At 39.9% G+C, this 24,926-nt stretch overlaps 1 protein-coding gene across 2 annotated transcripts in view; it reads left to right on the forward strand.

Annotated features, from left to right (window-relative positions):
* Positions 1–24,926, forward strand: part of EYS (eyes shut homolog) — a 1,018,924-nt gene that overhangs the window by 888,516 nt on the left and 105,482 nt on the right. For both annotated transcript variants that reach the window (XM_030007184.2, XM_030007189.2), the window contains 2 exons: positions 11,924–12,032; positions 15,554–15,774. In XM_030007184.2, the coding sequence (XP_029863044.1) occupies positions 11,924–12,032; positions 15,554–15,774 (330 nt within the window). The remainder of the gene's footprint in view (positions 1–11,923; positions 12,033–15,553; positions 15,775–24,926) is intronic.

Below are 24,926 nucleotides of genomic sequence, written 5' to 3' on the forward strand. Positions count from 1 at the left end.
TATCTGACGTGGAGACAAATTAAAGTTTACTTATTTCTTGTTTGTAGCAGCCTTCTGTGTGCTGGGAGATTATATTGTGCATCTGATTTGGCTTGTCTTCTTCAGCTCTTTTGATTTTGCCTAAGTGATGTATGGTATTATCAACATCAGCTATCCACTGCAAGAATGCCAACAACTAAAGGATATATCTTGGATTTGATGAAACCTGGATTTAAACTTACCTTGCAGGTCACTTTTCCAGATCTCCAGTGGTTCTTGAAGCACTTTCCCAGTCTTGATTCTCTTGGCTCGCATATTCTTCAATGCGATGCACCATTTGAAGGCTATTAGCATGCCTTATGTAGCAGCAACAATAGAAATGAGGGAATGCAGATATCAAATATGCTCATGATAATAGGGGAACAGAAGATCAGATGTTAGTGAAAATGGATTGAGCAAAACTCCTGCTGATTAATAAAGTGGGTCATAAAGAAATATGAAATCATTCGTTGTCCTTACCTTGGAAGAAAGCAGAAAAATGCTTTACATGTCCGCTGTCTCTATACCTGCCTGCACATCCCATTATTGTGCTTACCATTTCTGTAACAGGATGACACTGTTGACTTATTTTCAGCTTGTCATCTACTCTTAAGGATCTTTCCTGTGGAACTGTTATCAGCTGTATAACTGTTTCCAAGTCCTAGTAGCTTTCAAAATCTACAGTGGAGTATGTTTTGCTTATAATTATTATGCCATATTAGGCACTGTGTTCATTATGTTAGTGAGATTAATTATTACTAGATTATGTGAAGGGACATGACAACAAGCCTAGCAAAACACCCCCTTAAAAGCTAACTGGAAAAAAGCTGATAAGTTGCATCAAGCCGATTTCTGGTGAATCTTTATTATATTAATTAATCTCTATATCAAAGAAAATGTCATGGGAATGGAAGAGTAGAATAAATAAACTTTTTTTTTTTAATACCTTTCAACATGAAAAAAAAAGGTTCTGTCTAACAAAATAATGGCAAAAAGTCAGTGTCAGACTGACTAATCTTCTTATACTAAAACTGGGTCCTGTGGAAGCACACATGTAGTAAACGGGTTTAAAATTTAGGAGATTCACTTTGATAGTATATAAAATATATTCTCAGAGCATGTTAATATTGGAAAGCCAAGAAGTGTTGTTCTTTTCTGGATACTTCATTTCTTATAGCTGGATATATGTATGACTGGAGAAGGCTTAGCAATTTTAATATGAGAGCCATGTACAGATGCTATTATTCTTCCTGGATTAATTAGAACTGAGGAAGAGCTGGCCATATATTTCTTTCCTGTGTTAATGCGAGTCCGTTGACATGTGTAACACTTTCTTAGAATTTGGCCTGTTGTTGGAAGGCCCAGCAAGTACTGTGATGGCAGTTTCAAAGTCAGAATTTTGACAAATGGCATTCTCCAAATGTACAGCAAATTATGCTAGTTGAAAGTCTACTAAGAAACAAAAGGCGAATAGTACCTTTTTAATGTCAAACTCAGTAACATCTTTATAGGAAAGTGTATAAAATGTCTGTAAGAAGATTTGAAATGGCAACATAACACCAGTTCTATTAATATGGTCAGATTTTTGTTAAGAAAATGATGACCTCCTGGCATATGAAAAATCACATGGGGAAGAGCGATAAGATTTGTCTGATTCTTGTTTCTTTTCTCATTCAGACATGTAAATTTGAAGATTTTTTTAAGAGACCTATGTGGAAAAATAGGGGAAAAGGGGCATTTAGTACAAAAATTATGGTATTATTGTGCAAATCACTCTGTGTATTACATAGGAGTTCTAGTGTAAATATCATATGCACAGTTCAGTTCAACTTCCTCATACATTTTGAAGTGTTGACTGAAATGTTTGTTATTTCTCACAGATAAATCCAAAAGTCTGGCAGAAAATCAAGTGTTTTCTGTGGATAAACAACCCTGTCAATAAATCTATAATCAGATGCAAATAAGAAACACTTAATTTAAAAGGAAATTGATGTTGAAAGTGGTGCCTAGGACTGGTATTTCCATAAAACTGTGTATCTGTCTTCAAGCAACAGCTAGATAGTTCCTTTTTATGTTTCCTTGGTTGCAGCCACAATGAAGAAAGAGAAAATGGAGTGTTTGGAAGACTTTCAAAGTCAAGGTATAATGTAACTGGGTTGATGCTCTAAAAACTCAGGTTTCAGGGTTTTTTCGGCAGTCCTTTTTGCAACTCTTTTCATTGAAAACAGTAAGTAGTATTTTGCAACAATGCAATATGGAGCACTTAGGAACAGACTGAGCTGAAGACAGAGCGCTATGTATAATAGTAGGAGAAAACCCCAGTTCAGTTTGAAATATTTTTCCTTTTCTGCAGTAGCCAGTAACAGGACCTCTAACATGCTTTTGAATCAAGAAGAGTCAGTGTGGTACTGCAGGACCCACTATGCCATACAAACACACCACGCTATATAAGGCATAGAGGTAGACAAGCAATATCATTTGTATCCTAGCTATAATACCCTTATTATTGGGTACAAATATATCAGAGCAACTGCTTATATCCATAAGGCAGGCTAGACCCCCAGTAATATTCATGTGCATCACTGTGTGTCACGGCCCGTGCGGGCCAGAGCGGGAGGGCCGTCGGGGAGCGCGGCCTTCCCCGGGGCCGACTTGGGGCGCAAGGACGCCCGGCGGCCAGCGGAAGGTTTCCCTCGGGGCAGAAGCAGCCTGAACTCGGGAGGTGTGACAGCCGGCGGCGGGGTTTCTCTCACGAACCGCCACGAAACCGCCTCCGCCACCCGCAGAGCACCGTGGTGCCGACCACATCTCCGGAGCTCCGCTCCGGGGAGAACGCCGGGCGAGCCCTCGGTTCCGAGCGGACTGGACCGGACCCCCTCGCTTTCCAGGCTCCTCCTCGGAGAGGATCCGCTCCTCGTCCCAGCCTCGGCCAGCGGTTTGTGTCGGAAGGAAGGGATGAGGCGCGAAGGGGAGAGACGGAGGGAAAGACCCGAGAAAGACCTCGCCGGCCCTGGGGCCGGCCTCGCTCCCTCCACTCAGCCCGGGGATCCCGCTCTGGAGGGCGCGCGTGGGGCTCCTCGTGTCGGCGTCTTTCACAGCCCAGTTCCCGCCTTTTCTCACGTCCATCGCGCCCCTCCTGGTCTTCTGCTCGCCGCCCGTGAGGACTTAAGGACCCCTCGATCTTGTGCGCAGGCGCCGTCGGGGGGTGGCCGCGAGCCCCTCCCTCACATACGCTCTGCACGGCCTCTGGCCACGCACGGCGAGCTGCCCCGCTCGGCATCTCGGAACCCAGCACCGCGCATCCTCCGGCGCACCCTCCGTGCCCTGTTGCTAACCGGCTTCTCGCCTGCAGTTCACTGTTAGGCAGAATTTGCCCCGCCACAATGTTTGAGACATTAACTCTTTCAGTCTCAGACTTTGTCCACTCTTATGTATGCTAATTGCCTGTCTTTAAGGGCTCACTCTCTCGAATTTGTTCACCTTTGTGTATTTTTCCAAGTCCTTCTTTTCCTACATATTCTAGTAAACTGGAATAAGGAATAAGGGAGGCATTTAAGTACAAATAGCAGAATCTGGTTTTTGGCATTGTTAGGAGGATCGACCTTTAATGTGTGGATACAAGGAAGGTGTCAGCAATAACAGGGAATGTGATGTTCAGTGTAACACTGCCAAAGACTGTTAACTGTTTTTCTTCACATAGCGAGGAACAGCTCTTGAATCTTACACAAATACCAGACACTATATGGCCCAATTAAGAAAACGCTGAAAATAATCCGTCGGCAAAACTGTTGGATTTTCTGCCCCATCAGAAGAGCCTTTAATAGCTAGGGTTTCTTTTCTTCTCCAAAGCCAGACCTCTGACAACTAATCGTAGAAACCCAGAATCATAGAATATCTCAAGTTGGAAGGGACACATAAGGATCATCGAGTCCAGGACTCGCAGGACTACCTAAAACTAAACCATATGACTAAGAGCATCATCCAGACACTCCTTGAACTCTGACAGCCTTGGTGCCATGACCACTTCCGTGGGGAGCCTGTTCTAGTGACTGACCACCCGCTCAGTGAAGAACCTTTTCCTAATGTCCAATCTGAACTTCCCCTGATGTGGCTTCGTTTCCTCACGTCTTACCAACAGTCACCAGTGAGAGGAGATCAGCACCTCCCCCTCCGCTGCCCCCCTTGAGGAAGGTGTAGACTGCGACGAGGTCACCCCTCAGCCTTCTCTTCTCCAAGCTGGACAAGCCAAGTGAGCTCAGCCGCTCCTTGTGAGTCTTGCCCTTGAGACCTTTCACCACCTTTTTTGCTGTCCTCTGGACACACTCTAATAGTTTGATCTCCTTCTTACATCGAGTCACCCAAAACTGCACACAGTACTCAAGGTGGGTCCGCACCAGTGCAGCGTAGAGTGGGACAATCACCTCCCTCGACCAGCCAGCTATGCTGTGCTTGATGCACCCCAGGACACGGTTGACCCTTCTGGCTGCCAGGGCACACTGTTGACTCAGTTTCCACTTGCCATCAACCCAGACCTCCAGATCTCTTTCCACAGAGCTGTTCTCCAGCCTGTCATCCCCCAATTTGTACGTATAACCAGGATTGCCCCATCCCAGGTGGAGAATCTGGCACTTGCTCTTGTTAAATTTCATATGGTTGGTGATTGCCCAGCTCTCTAGTCTATCCAGACCTCGCTGTAAGACCTCTCTGTCCTCGAAGGAGTCCACAGCTGCTCCTAGTTCAGTATCATTGGCAACTTACTTAATGTACATTTGATTCCTGCGTCCAGATAATTTGTAAAAACGTTGAAGAGAACTGGCCCTAAAATTGAGCCCTGGGGAACCTCACTGGTGACTGGCCACCAGCCTGATGTAACCCCATTTGCCAGAACCCTTTGAGCCCGATCCATCAGTCAATTGTTCACCCGACGTATTAAGGACTTGTCTAGCTGTGTGCTGGACATTTTGTCCAGAAGGATAGTGCGAGAGACAGCATCAAAAGCTTTGCTAAAATCCAAAAGCACTGCACCTACTGGCTTCCCTTGATCAACTAAATGGGTGACCTTGTCATAAAAGAAAATTAAGTTGGTTAAGCAGGACTTTCCCCTTGTGAACCCGTGCTGGCTATGACCAATGACTGCATTGTCTCTCAAGGGTTTTTCAAAAACTCCTTCTCCATAATTTCACCAGGTACTGAGGTGAGACTGACAGGCCTGTAATTACCAGGGTCTTCCTTCTTATCCTTCTTGAAAACTGGGACATCATTTGCCAGCTTCCAGTCAACTGGGACCTCTCCAGACTCCCAAGACCGCTGAAGAATAGTGAAGAGAGGTCCCGCGATGACATCAGCCAGCTGTTTCAGTACCCTGGGATGAATCCCGTCAGGCCCCACAGATTTATGCGCATCCAGCTGGAGTTCAGGGTCGGCTGGGATTTTATCATCCCCTAATGCATTCCAAAAGTTCACATATCTCTTTTTTTTTTTTCTTGAAGAAAAGGACATCAAGGGATTACTGCAAGACACTATTAGGGGTCAAAGTAATTTAGGATTTTTCACCTTCCGTGCTTTTGTCTATCCCCTTCCCTTGTCTCTCTTTCTCTCTCCCTCTCTCCCCTACTGGTACACTTTTACAGTTCGGTCTAGAAAACCTAAAATTTGGTGTTGAATGGCTGGAGGTTATGACAGATGTTTCATTGATTTCAATAAAATGTCAGACATAAAATGAAGCATTCATTTTTATAATTGTCACTTCTTAGTGTTGTAATTGAAAGTGGTAAGAAGTACCAAAATTCGACCTTGTTGAAATAGAAGAGGGTATAGAGACATTTGAACATTTCCATGGAAGCAGTATGTTGAAGTTAATTTGGGGAAGAGAAGGTATGTTTTTAATAATGAAATTTTTAAAATACATTTTTTTAAGGAAACAAAAGTAGTCAGTGCAAGAATTTTGGAAAGAAGTAGCAAGAGATTATTAAAACTTTAAGACGCAGTACAGATTTTCACACTTGTGAATTGAATGTGCTCAGTCAAAAGTAAAATCACTGTTCTTGAAAAATCTCCTGTATTGCTTGACAGCTAGTTAGATGTTCCCTTGACAACTGCTCTGGTTAATCAAGGGTGTAAATGAAGCCGCTGTTTCAGTGTTTTGCAGGAGTCATTTTATATTGTGTCTTTAATATCAACACTTTTTCAGTAAAGAGGATTTTTGTGGGGATTTTTTCCTATGGTGAGCTGTTTTAAGTTGGGCTAGTGTTTGTCCGCTTGTAGGGAGAAAAATAGCAAATGGTTCTAAATTTAATCCTCCAATTGTGACATTAGAAAATGGCTAGTAGTATAACTACTTTGTAATCATTTGTCAGAAGACCAGAAACCCTGGTCTGCTAGCAGAGTGAGATCTTTGTTCAGAAAAAAATCTTACCATGATAATTTAGCTCGGATAAGAACAGAGACCGGTTCTCTTTATAATGCTTGGGGGTTTTTTAATGCCTGGTGATCTGACATTTTAATTTGTTATGCCTCTCCTTAATCTGTTAGAAATATGGCTGCACCTTCAGCACTATATAGAAAACATAATTGCTCTAAAGTAAATTTTCTTAAGTATGTTTACACAACCATGAATGCACCATTTTTACATGATTACATTAGGTAATTATAATGCATGAATGCAGTTAAAAGTCTTCCAGAAGTTCCAGTCTCCGGACCTGTTCTCATCCATATTGTCAAATATGTAATCAGTTTAAGATACTTTACTCTGTTTCCCTTGATATGAACTGGAAGCTGAAGCAATCATGCTATCAATTAGGGCTTAAGTCAGTCTTTCCAATGATTAGAAGAGACATTAGTATGAATTTTGCGTTCATACTTTCTGCTGTGCTCCTTTAGTGCCACCTGGTGACTAGCTTGAAAGAAAAAAAAGTATGGTTGCATTTCCACGTGGAGAGGTGGCTGTAGTAATTTAAGCTAAAACATTTGCTTGAGCAACTTTATACCAGGTAACATTTGATTTAGAAGTGCCTCAATCTTAGCTAGTTTAAGAGGATTTCTTTCAGTATCATTTCCAGGGCTAAATTAATCCAATACTTAATATCCAGAATTGTGTCATAGGTATGAATGTTAGGTAAACATTGCACTTTGTTAGAAATTCAGTGTTCATGCACATAATTAATCAAGATGTAACTAGTAATGGCATTAATCACTGTATATAACTTCTGTTTTGCATCTGTTGAGGTCCATGAGTCTTCTGTAAAGAAACAGCCCCTGTAGTAAATCCTTTGTTAATTGTTGTTCTTAACGAGCTTGTATAAAATCCACAGCAGCTACGAAAAAATTGTGTCATTCTAAGCCAAGCACAGAAAAGAAGGCTGAACCTCTTCTTATTTCAAATTTGTGGAAACAAATACTCGACAACATCAGGCCTGTACCTGAACATCTACAGGAACAGGTTAGGCTCCACATGGCTCCAGACCTATTTAGATCATTGTGCATAACATTCCCATATGTCCTCCCAAACACCCGTTTCCTGTAACTTCTCCCCACACACCCCGTTCTCTACTGCTCTGTGAATCCTTTTTGTATCATTATGAGTGTGATGTGCATGAATCACAGTTTTGGTGCCTGACAAAATAATCCTGCAATAGGAATCGTATTGCATTCTCTCCTGTCACTGTCTCTGGAGCGAAAAATACGCTGGCTTTGAATGCAACTGAAATATGCCACTGAGATGTGAGGCAGATGGACTGAAATGCCTTCAGCATCTAAACGAGTGAAAAAGCACAACTGAACTAAAAATACTTCAAAATTTAAAGATGTCAGTGATTAGCCACTTTCATCTCAGGTGTTTGCAATGTGAGGTCAGTATCTCATAATATGAGGTTAATTAGAAAAATAAAGAAAAAATGTCAAGAGAATAAATCATCAGTTCCATTTTATCTTTTCTAATGTGGATAATGGATTTCAATCTTCTATGAGATGCATGAAATAATACAACTGCATTTATCCAGTTGCAAGATTAAGACAGATTTAATCTTAAATTATAAGAAAAATACTATCAAGTTATAGAGCTACATGAAGTGGTATTTTAGTTCAGGTAGTTCCTGCTGCAGAATATTTCAAGCGCAATCTTTTTTCTGTCATTGTTTTTAAAAACTAGCATAATGATGTCTTGCATATGTCCATATTGTAGCACTTTGTGGTTTTAAATGGTATAGTAAAGATAGAGACAGCATTTCTGTTTTAATTGCCATTTTTCATTATTTTCATAATTTTCTCAGAAAACTGTCTTTTTGGCTGTAATTTTCCATGCTCTGTCTGTTTCTAAAAGCTATTCTAAGCATATTTGAGTAATCTAGCGAATTCAAACAGTCCTAATTTTGTGGTAATGTAAGCATGAAAAATATTCATTTTGTTCACATTTCAAATGACAGTTTCTCCTTTCTATGACATCAGACAGAGAGAAATTTCAAGTATTACTTGCTTGGAAATCCTTGCAGAGGAAGGAACAAATGGTGAAGAAAGTAGTGGTAGCATTCTTAATGTGTGCTCCAGAATACAGGGCAGTTGGTTGCTGCTTATAAGCCTGTGTTTTTTTCTCACAACTCAGGCACTAATCTACTGGCTGACATCAAACAAATCCATTCTTTTCTTTGAGATTTCATTGCTGCATCTTAAAAAAAAAAAAAAAAAAAAAAAAAGCTTCATGTCCTTTGTGAAGTCGAGTCCTAATGGTCAAAACCACCGTATAACAGCTGCTGTTTATAGATACTGGGGGGGGGGGGGGTGTCTTTGGAATTTATTTTTTCTTTTTTCTGACACATTTCTTTAAAGGTGGAATGGATCACCGGGTATGCCTGTGTAGGGGTGACTGTGTTATTATCTATATGACTTTAGGATACTTGGGCTTGTCTACATAAAGATACCGCGCTAAAGACCATGTCAGGATCAAGTAATCTTTAAGGCTTATTTTAATTGCACCTGTTTTTAATTTTCCACTTTTTTTCCCCTAGTAAAGAATTAAAACAAGAGAAATTATGTATATAGAACAGTGAGAATGTGTGAATACCAGACATTTGCAATGAAGGTTTACAATGCTGAATTTGGCTTGGATGACTAATTGCTTGAAGATGATCAAACTGACATGGACCATAATGTTCTTTTCTTTTCGATTAGATGAACATTCTTCTTTATTGACTTTGCCACATCACTTAAACTTTTGTTCTTTGTGGGCCAGACTATTATAATATGTGATATAAGGGAATAAAACCTTGAATTGATTTAGAAACTGCAGCACATGCAGACTTCAAAAACCTTCCTGAAGACCAGGGACAAAGCAGGGGCAGAGGGTAGGCTTTGCCATGAGTATGTGAGGTCTTTACAATATCCACTCGGAGTAGAAAGCATCAAGGAGAGGTTATGAGTTGGTTTTCCCTAAGAGAATCCTAAACAAGCTGATTTTCTTTTACCTGAGAAAGTTATCTTTATACACTGTGATATACCTGGACAATTCCCAGCAGCTGAATTACGAGTAGGAATAATAAATAGAATTCAAAGTATATTTTACATATCAAGAATTGGTTCGAAATCACAGTAGATGGAAGTACTTTCTCCAAAATTGTCCTTATTCCAAGTATCTAAAAAGGATATCACAAAACTATCTGCCAATATAGCCATTATTCATTAAGGAGGAACTTCTGTTTACTCAGTTCACTTTTTATAAAGAAATTGTGAAAATTAGCTGATCTTCAGAACAGCAGGCATTGCTTCTGGCTCCCTACATTAAAAATCAGAAAGTTATGCTAACTTTAGGCTACATGAGAAGGAACTTACCTTAAAATATACTTAAAAACAATATGATTTTTAAAAAAACTAAAATAAGAAACAAAAATGAACATTCTTCAAACTCATTTGAATAGTCTAAGGGTCTAGATCCCATTTCAAAAGGTGATAATAGAAGATGCCATTCAAATAGCTCAGTCTTTTAAAAAAATTTTAAAACATTGTTGTTCCTGGTTCAAAAATAGGAAAAGTGTTGCATACTTACAAAGGTGAAATAATTTAGCACATTTCAACCCCATGCAGCAGAGCACAGTGAAGTCAATGAGTTAGTATTGACTGAATTAGCTCTGGAATCAGAAGCAACATAACCATTGGAAAAGTAGGATTTATTAATATGAGTGCGTCACCTGCTGATACAGATATACTGCCTATGAGACACGTGTTAGTAGACGCACTGGTTTTTTGCTGCTCACTCAGAATCACTGCACTGCACTGAATGTTATAAATATTCATCAGGGGCCTAATGCTATATCCAGTCATGTCAATACAATGTTCCCAGTAACTTCAGAGGTGAGAACTGAGACTCTAAATTTCATACTGAATCTACAGACAGGAGGATAAAATAGTAAGACTGTAGATACAAAAGTAGAAAAGCAAAGCTCAAGATATAACATGCGATAAATCATACCATGGCAGCTGCACACAACCAGGTGGTGGTATATGAAAAGGTAGGCATTTGAGAGCATGGTAGGTACATCTATCCCAACACAAAATAGTTTACGAGATTCCTGTCATTGCCTTTAGCATTTGTTCAGCTAAAAAAATGGAAAAATTGGCAGTCCATATAAATGTATAATTTTTGTCATAGAATCTCGTGTAAAATCTGTTGTGTAACATTTGTGAATGTCGTGGTTTAACCCCAGCCAGCAACTAAGCACCACGCAGCCGCTCACTCACTGCCCCCCCACCCAGTGGGATGGGGGAGAAAATCGGGAAAAGAAGCAAAACCCATGGGTTGAGATAAGAACGGTTTAATAGAACAGAAAAGAAGAAACTAATAATGATAATGATAACACTAATAAAATGACAACAGCAATAATAAAAGGACAGTGAAATATTACACAAAAATGTAACATTGTTCTTCTTCAAGGCCTTACTCTGGAAACCTAATTTTATGGATTTGACTGAGCAGAGTTTCACGTGCAGAGCGCATGTAGTCAGTAAACGTTAACATGCTTCCCAAAAGAAGGCCCATCACATTCTCTTTTAAAGCATGTGAAAATTGAAACTGAGGCAAAGTGGAATTGGGAAGCACTTCTACAGAAATAGCAGAACTCAGTTTTAAAGAGTCTATCAACTACTGTTCTCCTATTCTGCCATTGTTGCAATAATGTTTATGTAAATGTCCTTTCTAAATACGAAGCCAGTATATTTGAATATCACCTTGTTGGATTGAATTTTTATTGCTGGTAATATTAATAACATTTCATCAAATCTCATCCTAGAAAGAACCTGAAGAATTCTCAGTGTTTCATTGAATGTTCACTGATATTTACTTTACAAATCCCCTTAACCTTATATTCTTCTTTATCTCTGAAGCTCAGTACCAGAGTTTACATTAACAGCATGCTTCCCAAGTAGCAATAACTATATCGCAGTGTAATCTTGCTGCTCAGAGGTATGCAGCCTTTCATTTCTTATTCCATTTCTGTTTCCCCTGTAGGGCAGGAAAAGGAAATTCCCACATAGGGAGTTCAGCATCATTCAACATTGATGTTACTTGTCCAACAATCCTCTGTACTAGGGAGACCGTATGTCAGCCACACTTAGCACTTACAATTTATCAATACCCACCTACGCATGTAAAGATCTTTCTTCTTTGTCTCTATATACATTTCAAACACTAGAGTGCAGAACAGTAGGAAAGTAAAGAGAAGAGGGACATTAGTAGAAGAAACTTACATCTTTTGTCTCCTGGGTAGTCCAGGTAGCCATGAAACTGAAATTATTAGTGTCCAAAGACTGTCATCCTTTCTGGAGGCAGAAGCGTCTTTTTCACCTTGCCTTTGCTGTGTGAGGTTTGAATACTCTGCTGTCAACAGCATAAACAGTAATGAGGTCTTCTGTTTCCTTCCAGCTATGTGTTGCCTGTGAGCGGTCCTGAAGGTTACTGCATGATTGAAATGGCTGCAGATGGAAATCCTCCTGTGCAGCACAGACTTTCTCTCTTATATCGAGCATCTCAGGTGAGTCTGCAAAACATCAAAAAATAGCTATTTGCTTTGAACATTCATCAGCGTATGCACTTCAGTTATTCTCAAAGGAGAATACGCATTCTAACTTTTTCTAAAGGAGGAAATGTAATTCCTCCTCAGACATCATTATCTGTACTTAATTTCTCTTTAATATGTCTTTTCACATCAAGTATCCACAGTATTTCCATTAATTTCTTCAGTTTACCTGACTCTGAAACTTCAATTTCAACTGCCTCAAGTCCACGCAAAGGACACTGGTACTGCAGGAGGAAAAATAATGTATTAGCAATATCATTTAACTAGGCCAAGGTGTTTATTAGAAACAACTCAGATATTGTTAAGCAGTAATTCTTGTTACTTTTTATTTGCAAGCCACACTGTCCGGTGGAGGGCAGTTGTGAATCATCAGTGGCTTAACCTGGTGTCAGTATTGTTGCTAGGACTTCACTTCTGAATAGTATTGTAAAAATGACTGTCTCCATTTTGAAACTGGTATCAGAAGACTCATTCTGAATGGGCAATAGGCCAGCTTTTCCAGATCTCGAATTTTTGTTACTGTCTCCATGTTATCGCCTCTCTTTGTTATGCATTCTCTCATCAGAAGATTATTTCTGCATTATACATTTTAAATGTTTTTAGGCTTGAAAATTTGAACTGTGATTGACAGCTCACTTTTAAAGTTTGTTCACTAGAAGGCAGGACAGTTAGCTGTAGAGATGCTAACCATGATGTGCATCTCCCAGTATGCACTGCCAGTTAGGAATAGAATTTCTTCCCTGTTTCTTCCCTGAGTCAGTATCTAGCTGTTTGTTCAGCCCAATATAAAGAATAAACTTGTAGTAGATATTGCTATTAGCCCAATCAGTTGTCTGTTCATAGCTTCCAGATGATCAACCTGACATTCTGCTGCAGAAGGTTCCTTTGTCTCTCCCTTTAAGTTTCAGGTTCATAACTCTGGCAGAATGTAAAGCTAACACTATGGGCAGCTTCTGCATAGAGAATCTGGGGAAAAAACTTATCCATCAGTACCTAATTACCTAGAGAAGCCAGCAATACCTTACTCATAGAAAAACTTGCAGGTAGCCACCTTTGGTGTCATGCACCAAGATCATCAGAATATTTCTGCCCCTAATCAGGATATTTTTTTGGTTCCTAAGAAAGTCCGCAACTCTTCTCTGTTTCTTTTTGGGGGGGGTCCACAGTTAAGTTTGAGTTCGTATCACGAGTGGGTTTTGAAGTGAATCTTCCGATCATCCCACTTACCACACTTTCATTCATGTTGCAGAGCAATCCTGGAGCATGCCAGCTGAATTGTTTTAAGGTGAAACAGTACAAAAGATGCTCTCTATGAGTGCACTTGATGTGCTGTAACCACTAATCGGTATTTCATGGCACCAAATTATACTTAATCCAGAATAACCCCTTGCATGGTACCTAGTATGAATGTCGTATCCTCATGACTAACTATTACACTTTACAGATCTGCTCCTAATCTCCCAGAGCCCCTATTTTCTTTACAAAGTACACAGGCAAAGAAAGAAAGAAAGAAAAAATTTCTTATCTCTAGGAGGACTAATGAATTTCTTCCCGTTACTGGCCAAGCTAATCCTTTTTACCACTCAGGCTCCAAGTGAAGAAGGACATTTTCAAATTAGTATTTGAGAAGTTAAGCATGAGTATTACAGAAGTTAACATAATATTAATGTAATGTTCTATTAAGCCTGTTATGTTATTAACAAGACTTACAGGAATTCTCCTTGTGTGCTTCCTTAAAATATATTCTGGTTAAGCCAGTTAAATTCAGAACAGGACCTTTACAGAAAGAAATGTGTATTATGGTATACTAGCATGAGTTTGAACATCTAACATATTATGATAAAATCCATTGATGCGAGAAACTGAGAAAAGCCTACTGAAGTTGTTCTGTGGTACACTGGATCTGTCCCCAAGGTCAGTGCTTCTGTAAAATAAGCCCGATAATAAAAAGATTGTACTGCAAGAGGAGTGTTAAAACCACTTTTCTTAATCATAGACACTTTACATTCCAGTCCAAAGCTTTGCTTAATTCTTGTAACAGGTTCACAAGCAGAGAGAAAATGTCTGTCTGCAAACACTACTTACAAATCTTGTCTGTAACTACGCTGGTTTATAGCTTTGTTTGAAAGGGGATAAAGTCAAGTGATATGAAATGAATTCGACAAGTGCTGAGCCGATGTCTTTGAATTCCTTCCACGTGAAAAATCTGATTTAATTTTATCCAGGCTCTAAAGGAAGTAGGGTTTTTTTTTCTTTCCTTTCTAAATGAAAGACACTGTAAGTAGAGGAATATCTGGCAGTATTCATGTTCATGGTATCTCCAAATTTCACTTGAAATTGTCAGCAACATAGCTCCAGGACTGATAAAAGCAATACAGGAAACAGCAAAGCAGAATCATACAGATGTGCAAATTCCAGATAAATCAATGTGATGTTTTCCTCTTGTTCTTAGTTCTTCACAATTGATGTCTGAACATGATAGCGAAGGGCCCCTTCACTATAAATTATCTCCTCACATGTTTTACACATGCTGTGATATATTTTTTATTCCATTGGTTTATTGCTACTTGACTTGAATTGGCTAGGTTTCACCCTCTTTCTGGATTGATGGTATCGTATAAATAAATGCATCACAGTGTGATATACTTACGAAAAAATTATGATTTTTTTCAATTCTTAGTGACAGGCATTTAGCAAAGGAAACTCCTTGTCAGAACGCCAGAAAGTCAGGCATCACCTTGAGGAATGGAATTCACAGTGCTAAATGAGTCACAGATCCTTCATATGTGATGGTCAAAGGTTTGACTCCGAGGTCAGCTAACACAGGAAATACCATACTGAGCACTAACATGGTTCAGTCAGTCCCAGTATAAAATAATTGTGGGTGTTTCTTTGGCACCTTTATAAGGATGTTACAGGCATTTGTGGCTCTAGAATTTACTACCTGAAACTTTCCCTTTTTCCCTGGGCTTCAGTATAGCGGTCTGTTTTCTGTCATTCACCCAAAAGAAGTAAAATCTTTTTTCTGTATTCCCCTTATCTTGGGGTCCTGTAGGTCCCAGATCCTAAAGAAAAGCTTTATCTTCAAGTCTACAGCTTCTCCTGTGCTCCCGCACCAACCCTCAACCATGAATGTAAAACTCATAGTCCAGAATGAGAGAAGCAATGAGAAAACCTTACCATGTTCATTGCGGTTAAGGCTGGAAATTTCCAATTTGTGTTCCATAGGACACATATATGTTTTCTTAGACGATTGAAGATATGCAAACACATTAAACCACTCTCTTTGTATGGATTAATTTTTTTTTAAAAAAGAGAACCACATTTTAAAAACGAATCCCTTCAGCAAGTGTCATAGTTTTTGGCCAGCTTCAAGTAATGGCTATTTCCTTTATCTCTAATTATTATTCATTCCTTGCTTACAGTAACATCACAAATCACATTCTTTTCTGATGATTCTCTTCTTGTTTCTGCAGATCACCTTTGGATCAATCTTCCTTGGAAATGTTCCTGTTCATGAAGAGGTTCATCAATGCGCTGGGCACATACGTGGCTATAAAGGATGCATTAGGGATTTTCAAGTTAACAACAAAGAGTTGTTCATCACAGATGAGGCTCTTGGAGGGAGGAATGTTGAGAACTGCAATGTTCCAATATGTGATTATCATCCATGTCACAATGGTGGAACCTGCACTAGGTAAGAGTTGCCTCTAATTGTTTTATCATCTGTTTACACTTCATGGCTGGTAGGTTCATCCTTAATGAGAAATTACTATAATTTTCTGTGTAATAAGTAATCACCAATCTTTTGTCCTGATAATATTAAATAGAAAATGTGACATCTTCATGCCTAACCAGAGAGATTTTATACCTTCCTTGCTTACATGAAAAAAGGTATGAAATTTAATTACATTGCCCACACAGCATGCACATTGGGTTGCTGCCAGAATTCCTTTGTGATCAACTAGATCAGTTCCACTACAAGGCTCAGTGACTAAATCAGACTCTTCATATAGATAGTTTGGACAGTAACACATAAGATCCCATTCTTCTGTTTAACAATTCTGTATCTTACTAGGCCTTGTACCCTCACACATTTTCATGGCGTGCTGCTGGGTACACAGCATAGGCCTTCATCATCATGCTATGAAAACAGTAACAAGTAAGTTAGCACCTTCAGCATGTGTGAAGAAGTATTGTCAAAGAACCTTTGCAAGTTAAAGTGCATCATGCTGAAAGAGGAAATGTGGTCCAAAAGAGACATGAGCTAAAAGCACAGAGGATGATGGTTCAGTTGAATGATGCTTCAACTGGAGCACAGTAACTTTTTAAGTCGTAGTTGTTTGCTCATTGTCTAAGGCACTCAGCATTTAGGAACCACATTTCTGTTTAAAATTAATAGAATTTATGAAGTAGCTGCCATGTGTATTTTAAAAATTGTGCTTCAGCTTCAGGACAAATGCTGAACAGGACATAGTCTAAAGCTCTTTTAAAGCTCTGGACCATGGTGTGTTTCTTAGGTTGAGAAGACCTTGAATCAAAGTTCTGAGGTGCTTTTCTGCCTCTCTTGATTGATGTGAGCACACAAAGAACACCAAACAGGTTTTTGATCTCTAGGTCTTGTTTGACTACAGCACAAGTGAAAGCAAGGCACATTTATGGAAACATACACAATTTGCCTACCAGACTGGTGAAACTGAGTGTGTACTTGGGAGTAATGAGTCTGTTTTTCCTCTGTTGTTCCTTTCTATATCTCTGTCATTCTACTGATTGGCCTGTCATCTACCATTATGGATTACTGTTTCAGTTAAAGCTTGGGTCCTGAATAATTCATGACCATTGGATTTGTTTCCTGCCTTTCTGCTTTCCAACTGCTGGCCTCAGCCCTTTTCAGAAACACTTTTGTTCTGAAATGGGTCACTGCTCTTCTGTCCAGAGGAGTCATGGAAGACTGTGCATGTGCAAACCAGGGATAAGCAGCTCTATAGAACCATGATCTTCATGGTTTTCTACAGCAGCCAACTGATTTTCAGGGATTACCTCCTCCAAGCCCAAGAATGATCCATTCCAATGAGCAGGAAATCAAGTGGCAGGAAGCCTGCATAGATGAACAAGATGCTCCTGATAAAACTCAAACATCAAAAGGAAGCATACAAGAGGTAGAAGCATGGCCAGGTGACCTGGGGGGGGAATATAGAGAAAATATCCAAATACACAGATATGGAGTTAGGAAAGCCAAAGTCTGTCTGGAGATTAATCTGGCAGGGGACACGCAGGGCAAAACCAAATGCTTCTACAAGTACATCAGCAGCAAAAGGAAGATGGGAAAATGTGGGCTTGCTGCTGAATAGGGCGGGTGTTCTGGTGACGAAGGATCCAGAAAAGACTGAAGTACTCAGTGCTTTCTTTGCCTCAGTCTTTATTCATAAAAATTGCATTCAGGAATCCTATTCCTCTCAGACCTGTAGGAGAAAGTCTGGAGCAAGGAAGACTTACACTTGGTGGAGGACAATCTGATTAGGGAACATTTAAACCAACTGGACACATATAAACCAACTGGACCTGATGGGATTCACACATGAGTGCTGAGGGAGCTATCTGATGCCATAGCAAGGTCATTCGTGATAATCTCTGAAAGATCAAGGTGATAGGGAGAGGTTCCTGAGGACTAGAAGACTACCTTCAGGATGGGCAAGAAGGAGGATCTGAGGAACTACAGAATGGTTAGCCTCACCTTGATCTGTGGGAAGTGGAAAGAGCAAATTGTCCTGGAAACTGTTTCCAAACACGTGAAGAACAAGAAAGTGTTTGGGAGTGGTCACCATGGATTCATGAAGGGGAAATTGTGCTTAACCAACCTGATAGCCTTCCACAGTGAGATGACTGGCTTGATGGATGAGGGGAGAGCACTGGATGTTGTTTACTCAACTTCAGTAAGGCTTCAGCACTGCCTCCCATAAAATCTTTAGTGACAAACTGATTGAGTAGTGGCTAGGTAAGTGCACAGCGAGGTGAACTGAAAACTGGCTGAAGGGCAGGCTCAAAAAGCACAAAGGATCAGCAACACAAATTCCAGCTGGAGGCCAATCACTAGCAGAGTACCCCAAGTCTCAATACTGAATCCAATACCGTTTACCTTCATTAATGACCTATAAGATGGGACAGGGTGCACCCCAGAAACAAGGGTTAAATACAAAGAAAGGAGTGATTGGTGCACCAGGTGGGTCTGCTGCCATTCTGAGGGACCTTGACAGGCTGGAGAAATGAGCCAACAGGAATCTCATGTTGTTCAACAAAGGGAAACGCAAAGTCTTGCACCTGGGGTGGAATAACCCCAGGCACCAGTATAGACTGGGGACTGACTGGCTGGAAAGCAGCTTTGCAGAAAAAGACTCACCAGTTCTGGTGGACAGCTAGTTGACCATGAGTCAGGAATGTGCGCTAGTGACAGAGAAAGCCAACAGCATCCTGGGCTGCATTAGAAAGAGAGAGTGGGTCAAGGGAGGTCATTCTGTCCCTCTCTTCTCACCTCGTTTGCTGGGTTTCGTATGTATGTGCATACATTCTTCAGTCAGTTCACAAACTGTCCATATTCAGTAAGCTTCACCTAGCTACAAAGATCTAGATGCCACATTTCACATCCAAGTTCTGTTGCTCTGATTGCATACTGTTCACTTGGCAGAACAGAATTTGCTTTTTCAGAGGCTGATCATTCCTCTTAGCTGTCAAGACTGCCAAAAAAACCTATCACAACAGATTATGTCTCAGGATTTGGAGGTCTCACTTGGGTAAGTTACTAGGCAGTGGTCTTTAGAGGAGCAATTCCTGCATCCCAAAGTCCTGAAGCTTCATTTTGGCCACAGCGTGTGCAACATTCTCTTTCCTGGAGAGTTAAACATATATGTGAGAACAGACTGCTCCATCTCTCTGTAACATGTAATCATCCATATCACTTCTGCTTTGCTGAGAAGTGTGACAGATCTGAAAGATTCACTTCTTGACAAGTAGTCTACCTATCTGCACTGATTTCTTTGTAGAGGATGTAAACAGGGTGGCAAGTTGGGATGTAAATTTGCCTGTGCTAGCAGCCGTTTTTCAGGAGTGCTGGCAGGCATTTTACACAGACTCTGCCTGCCAGAATGCCAGGGTCAGAAACCCCTTTGGGGAATGCTTCAGTTTACTGTATACCAATTCTGTTTTCCACAAATTTGAGCAGATTGAGGAGATATGACAATAAAACAATGACTTGTATACCTTCTGATCAGCCTTGGCAGGTCTGGCTCCAGAACCTCTTTCGTCTGGACCTGAACACTCCACAAAGTTTGTTCCTCTGAATCTGTGGTCTTAAGACCCAAGTCCAGGGCTTCCGTGGGTGAAGCATCTCCTGAAAGGAATGATGAGAGATTCTGTTCTATAGACTCTTGCTGTACTTCTTTCCAGGCTGTGCCTGCTAATACTGGGTATCTATTTAGTAAATGTGCATACAGTGACAAACTCTACTCAGTAAATGGACCAATTTTAAGTGTGTTGGGCTTCTTGTCACCTTTTTGCTTCAGTGCTTTGGTTACAAACATCCTTTGGTTCCTCTTGTAACTGAAAGATACAAGTTTCTCCCCTTACTCCACTTTGTTAGTTGCTTTATCCTAGCAACTATTTGATTAATTACCTGGTCATCAACCCGTCACATCAACTTGGTTCACACCATGTCATGTGTGGAGCAGGAGAATTGAAAAGCCAGAGGTGGACATTTTGTGTGTAGTTTATGGGGAAAAATTTCCAGTGTTCAAGTGGTGCGTGTGGACTATACAAGTGTATTATCTTCAGATAATGAGTTTATGTTCATGAGACTGCAGCTAATGAGAGCCATAAACAATCTATAGTGTTAAAAATATTCCCATCTACACCATTAATTGTCCATTTGCATATTTATTACCGTAAAAAAACTTAGTCGTATTTAAAAAAACAAAATTCAGGTGAAACAAGCAACAATTTTATAATTCATATAAAACTATTATTGATGTTTAAGATTTTTACCAGTTGTTTCAATTATACTGTTTAGTGGCAAAAAAAAGATTTTTCATTGCATGTTATTCTTTGGGTGGTTGGCAACTAATTAGAGCTTTTGCTTCTGAAAGGCCATGAAGTATTACATGGTGAATGTCTCAGCCATGTTTTATAGTGAACACTGGAGCTTGCCCACATATACTGCTGGGCATAGACAGGTGTTTTTCATAAGAAATATTTTTCACAGTTGTTCTTAAAAGAAAGTTACTTGCCTTTTCTCATCATCAGAGTACAATACTATTGTAGTGTTCATCCTATTAATTACAATAATAATGCAGAAGAAATTTATTTGACAGAAAAAAAATGTTTTCTTTGTAATTTTTGGTAGCAAGAGACAGGGATTAGCGTGCGCCTAGTTTTCAGGTACAAAATTTCAGGATGCAGCAGGGGCCAGCAGCTCCCTGTGTTCTGGTCGTCGGTTGCATCAGGTGCTCCCCATGGAGGGTCCGTCAGGACAGGGCCCGGCAGCCGGGGCCCGTCCCACCGCCCTGGCCAGAAGCACTGGGGGGCAGTGGGGCAGCCCCAGCCCCAGACAGCAGGCACCTCCATGGGGACAGGATGAGGCCGGGCTGGGACATCGGTCCACTGGTGGGGGATCAGGATCAAGCCCAGTGAGGGGAACCAGGGTCAGACACAGCCCCAAGATGGCCAGGCAGGGCCATGGTGATGGGGACGGGCTGCACAGTCACCATTTTGCTACGAAACTACTTAATGTATCATTCTGTGGAATTGGAAATCTCTGGTTATCTTCATTCTTTTTAAATTAAGATCCATTCCACTTTCATTTAAAAACAAGTGTTATCTACGTTCCATTTATATTTTGACTAAAAAATCTATCTGTATATAGGTGTTGTGGTTTAACCCCAGCTGGCAGCTCAGCCCCACACAGCCGCTGGCTCACTCCCCTGCAAAGGGATGGGGGAGAGAATGAGTAGGGTAAAAGTGAGAAAACTCGTGGGCTGAGGTAAAGACAGTTTAACAGGGAAAGCAAAAGCCGCACACGCCAGCAAAGCAAACCCAGGAATCCATTCCGCACTTCCCCTGGGCAGGCAGGTGTTCAGCCCTCTCCAGGACAGCAGGGCTCCAGCACGCCGAACGGTCCCTTGGGAAGACAAACGCCATCACTCCCAACGTGCCTCCTTCTTCCCCCAGCTTTACACGCCGAGCAGGACGTCCTCTGGGGTGGGATGTCCCTGGGGTCGGTCGGGGTCAGCTGTCCCGGCTGTGTCCCCTCCCGACTCCTTGTGCCCCCCCAGCCTCCTCGCTGGTGGGGTGGGGGGAGAAGCAGAACAGCCCTGGGCTCTGGGCAAGCACTGCTCAGCAGTGACTGAAACGCTGATGGGTTATCAGCACTGTTTCCAGCACAAATCCAAACCACAGCCCCATACCAGCTACTGGGAAGAAAATTGACTCTATCCCAGCCAAAACCAGAACAACAGGACAAAAGCCATTCTGTTTCAAGAGTATTTAAACATATGCTGTATCAGATGAGTGGTTCAGTACAAATCTAAATTACTAATTCTTTACATAGTCATTATTTTATTAGTTTTTAAAAACAAAGTACTCTGTTTCCTATGTAAATGCTCTGTTGCTTTTAGAAGCACTTTTGCAAGTTCACTAGCTCTTTTATTGCACTTTAAATCCATACTAATGTAGAATTCCAGAGGCTGGTTAATTTCAGAGGAAAAAAATGACAACTATTCAGTAAATTTAGGGTTTGAGTGTCATATAGTTCTATGACTAATTTTGTGAATTCAAAGCATGGAAAGATTAACTGAGGAAGCTCTTAATATTCTGTGTGGCCCTCTGATCATATGAGCCAGATGTTGCAACCAAGCTTAGTCTTAATTAAGAAGACACATCTGTGTGTGGGAAATAAACTCATAAAATTACTTCACCAATGATTTGACAATTATGTCAGCCACTACACTAGTAGTAGTTAATACATTTGTTTTAAATTGTATAAAGACTTGAGAATATGTAAACATAGACAAGCTTAGCTTTCATAGTGTGGAGTACAATCTCAAAGTTAATTGCTCCCACAAACAATCATGTTTCTAGTGTCTCCAACTATTCTCACAGTGATTATTCTTACTGTTGTTGTTCCCCATGTATTGGTGCAGCAGATGGGTTCATTAATGTTGATCAATTAACCAAGACTGAAAAATCAAACTCAATTAGCAATAAATTTCAATAGAGAGGCACTTATCTTCAGATTTCAACTGCCATGAATGCTATAATCACCAAAAATACACAAGGAATGTAATTTTTCAATTTCCATCCCCTGATAATGTAAGAAATACCTTCCTAGATATGTAGGTCTCATTTGGGCGGTACCTTTTCAGCTATAAATAGGAAAAGCCATATTTTAAATCATATTTCAGAAGCTGTCTGTTTTCTGCATGCTGGGGCATCACGCAATTCTTCTTAAGCCTTAAAGAACTGATGACCAAATGAAAAACTCCATCCAAACTGTTTCCTAAAGTTCATCTGATAAGGTTTTGAGTGCCTTTTTTTTAAGTTATAAAATGAGTTCTAGGTTAGCTTTCTTGTAAATTAAAGGAAATTTTATAGTTGGACTTGGTTAAGTGATAGAATTCCATATGTTGCAGATACTGAGGAGACCAGGTGAAAGGACTTAACAAATTTTGTGGTTTCTTTTTAGTATATCTTCTCAATATTAATTAAAATAAACAGTAGAAAAACTCATTATGAATATGACTTTTTTTTTTTTTTTTTTTTGAAAAAAAGAAGGAGCTCAAACTGTAGACTTTGGAGACACTAAAATCTTCTTTCCAACTTTTTTTTTACTTCTCATTTTCCATTTCAAAGGGTAGTCGTGGTGAACCTTTCCCAGAACATATGCCAGAAATACTTCTTGTGCTTCCTTGTGCTCCTAAGCCAAAAATGCATGTTATGTCAGGTTTTGGCTGAAGGTGTTTATCTAAGGATAGGCTTTTATGTCTTTATTAATGCTTTTCTTGTATTTCTAGCACAGAGCTGCAGTTTGCTTATAGCTCGCAAAACTGATTTGTGTGTTTGTTGAACTAGAGATAAAATTGTTACACGAGAATAGCTAAGTGCCCATTTTCAAACCAAGGAGCACTGAAGCACCTCCCAAAACTGCTAACAACATTGCAGGCCAAATTTTTAGAGTCGCTCATGGATTTCCTATCACTGCTTTAGATGTAGGTGTTTCTGGGTAAGAAAGGAACCAGCTAGTCAGAAATAGCAGAATTGATCATATATCAAGGATCTTTTTATAGATCTGTTTTATAGACTAAGAGACTGAGGCCAACATATTATCTAGAACATCCATTTGTTGGGTTTTTTACAAATCTAAACCCTAGTTAACTTCACTAAGATCCATATTAAGTCCAGAATTAATGTTTTAAGTTCCACTGTATTCAACTCTTGCAGAAAGATAAAGCAAACAAAGGGATTAAATTTCATTTTAGTTGATTTGCAAAGGAGGAAGATTTCCAGGTGGGAGTTGTGTATTCTCAGACCTTTTCAGAATTTGCGTCATATGCACTCAGGTAATACTGATTTGTATGAAGAAGATAACCTGCTTCCTTTTAAAGGGCTGGGTTTGGGACAGAGCTGTCAATACTTTACATGTCACACAACTCCAGAAACTGCTGGTATTATTATTCTGATTCATGCTTACACACACCATTATTTAGGAGGACTAGTTTGGGGACTTGAATTTTTTGGATCCTGTACATTTAATGAGATTAGGTAGCTAGTTTAGCTGGAGTTTGGTACTTATGAAAGAGATTCACATTTGGATATCCACTGGGTTTTGTAATGCTTGCTTCAGATTGGGCTTTGGTGAAGAAAAGAATTCATTTAAATTTATTTCCAAACCGTTTCCTTTTTCTGGCAGAGGGATTGTTCATTGTTTCAGGTTCCACATGATCTTAGGGAAAAATAAAGCCATTCTTACTAAGAAAAATCTTTCACGTCATTTTGGAGGACTGTGAAAGATAATGCCATTGAGCTTCTCAGAATGACAAAAATCCTGTTGGACATGCATTTGTTACATCATATTTTCACAGGAAAGTCAAGTAAGCAAAAGAGAAAATTTCATCTCCAATTTTCCTAACACTAGGTATTAACAGACAAAGAATTCATTTACCCAGGTCGATCTTTCAGGTAAAAGGAATTACATTTGGCTTAAGCCACGTGTAAAAACGCTGCACACTTTTTTCTGAACTAAATCTGCATTTCTCCCACCTTAGTTTTCTTTAAAACGAAAACAGAAAACTGAAATTTTAACCCCAGCTTCTTGCCCTTGAAGTTTAGGTAGTAAATTGCTCTAATCCACATTTGTATTAGGATATCAATTTCAAGACGGAATTAATTGAACTAGGCGTGTCTCGCTCTTGGCATCAGAAACAGATTCCCATTTTATTGAACTTTATTTTTTAGGCATTATATTCCTCAGATTACAGTAGTATGGAGAAGAGATTTGACAAAGAAATCAAAACTGTGTTCCATTAAGCTGGCAGTGTTAAGAGCTGATGTTTTAGATTTTAGACAAAACATCTGTAGCCCCCCAGGAAACTGTGCAATGATAATCTATGAGGAAATAGCAAAATACAAACTCATAAATATTATTGGATATACTAGTACTCAACTTGTTCTTTTTAATTAAGCATTTAAAATATGCAACTTCTTTACTAACGGTTAAAATGTGGTACACTCTTCAGAATTTGTTTGCTTCAGAACACCATTTTATAATAGAAGTATTGTTGAAATAACAAATTCTGGCAATTGAAC

The sequence above is a fragment of the Aquila chrysaetos genome, chromosome 2 (genome assembly GCF_900496995.4).
Source record: "Aquila chrysaetos chrysaetos chromosome 2, bAquChr1.4, whole genome shotgun sequence".
Taxonomy (NCBI): Eukaryota; Metazoa; Chordata; class Aves; order Accipitriformes; family Accipitridae; genus Aquila; species Aquila chrysaetos.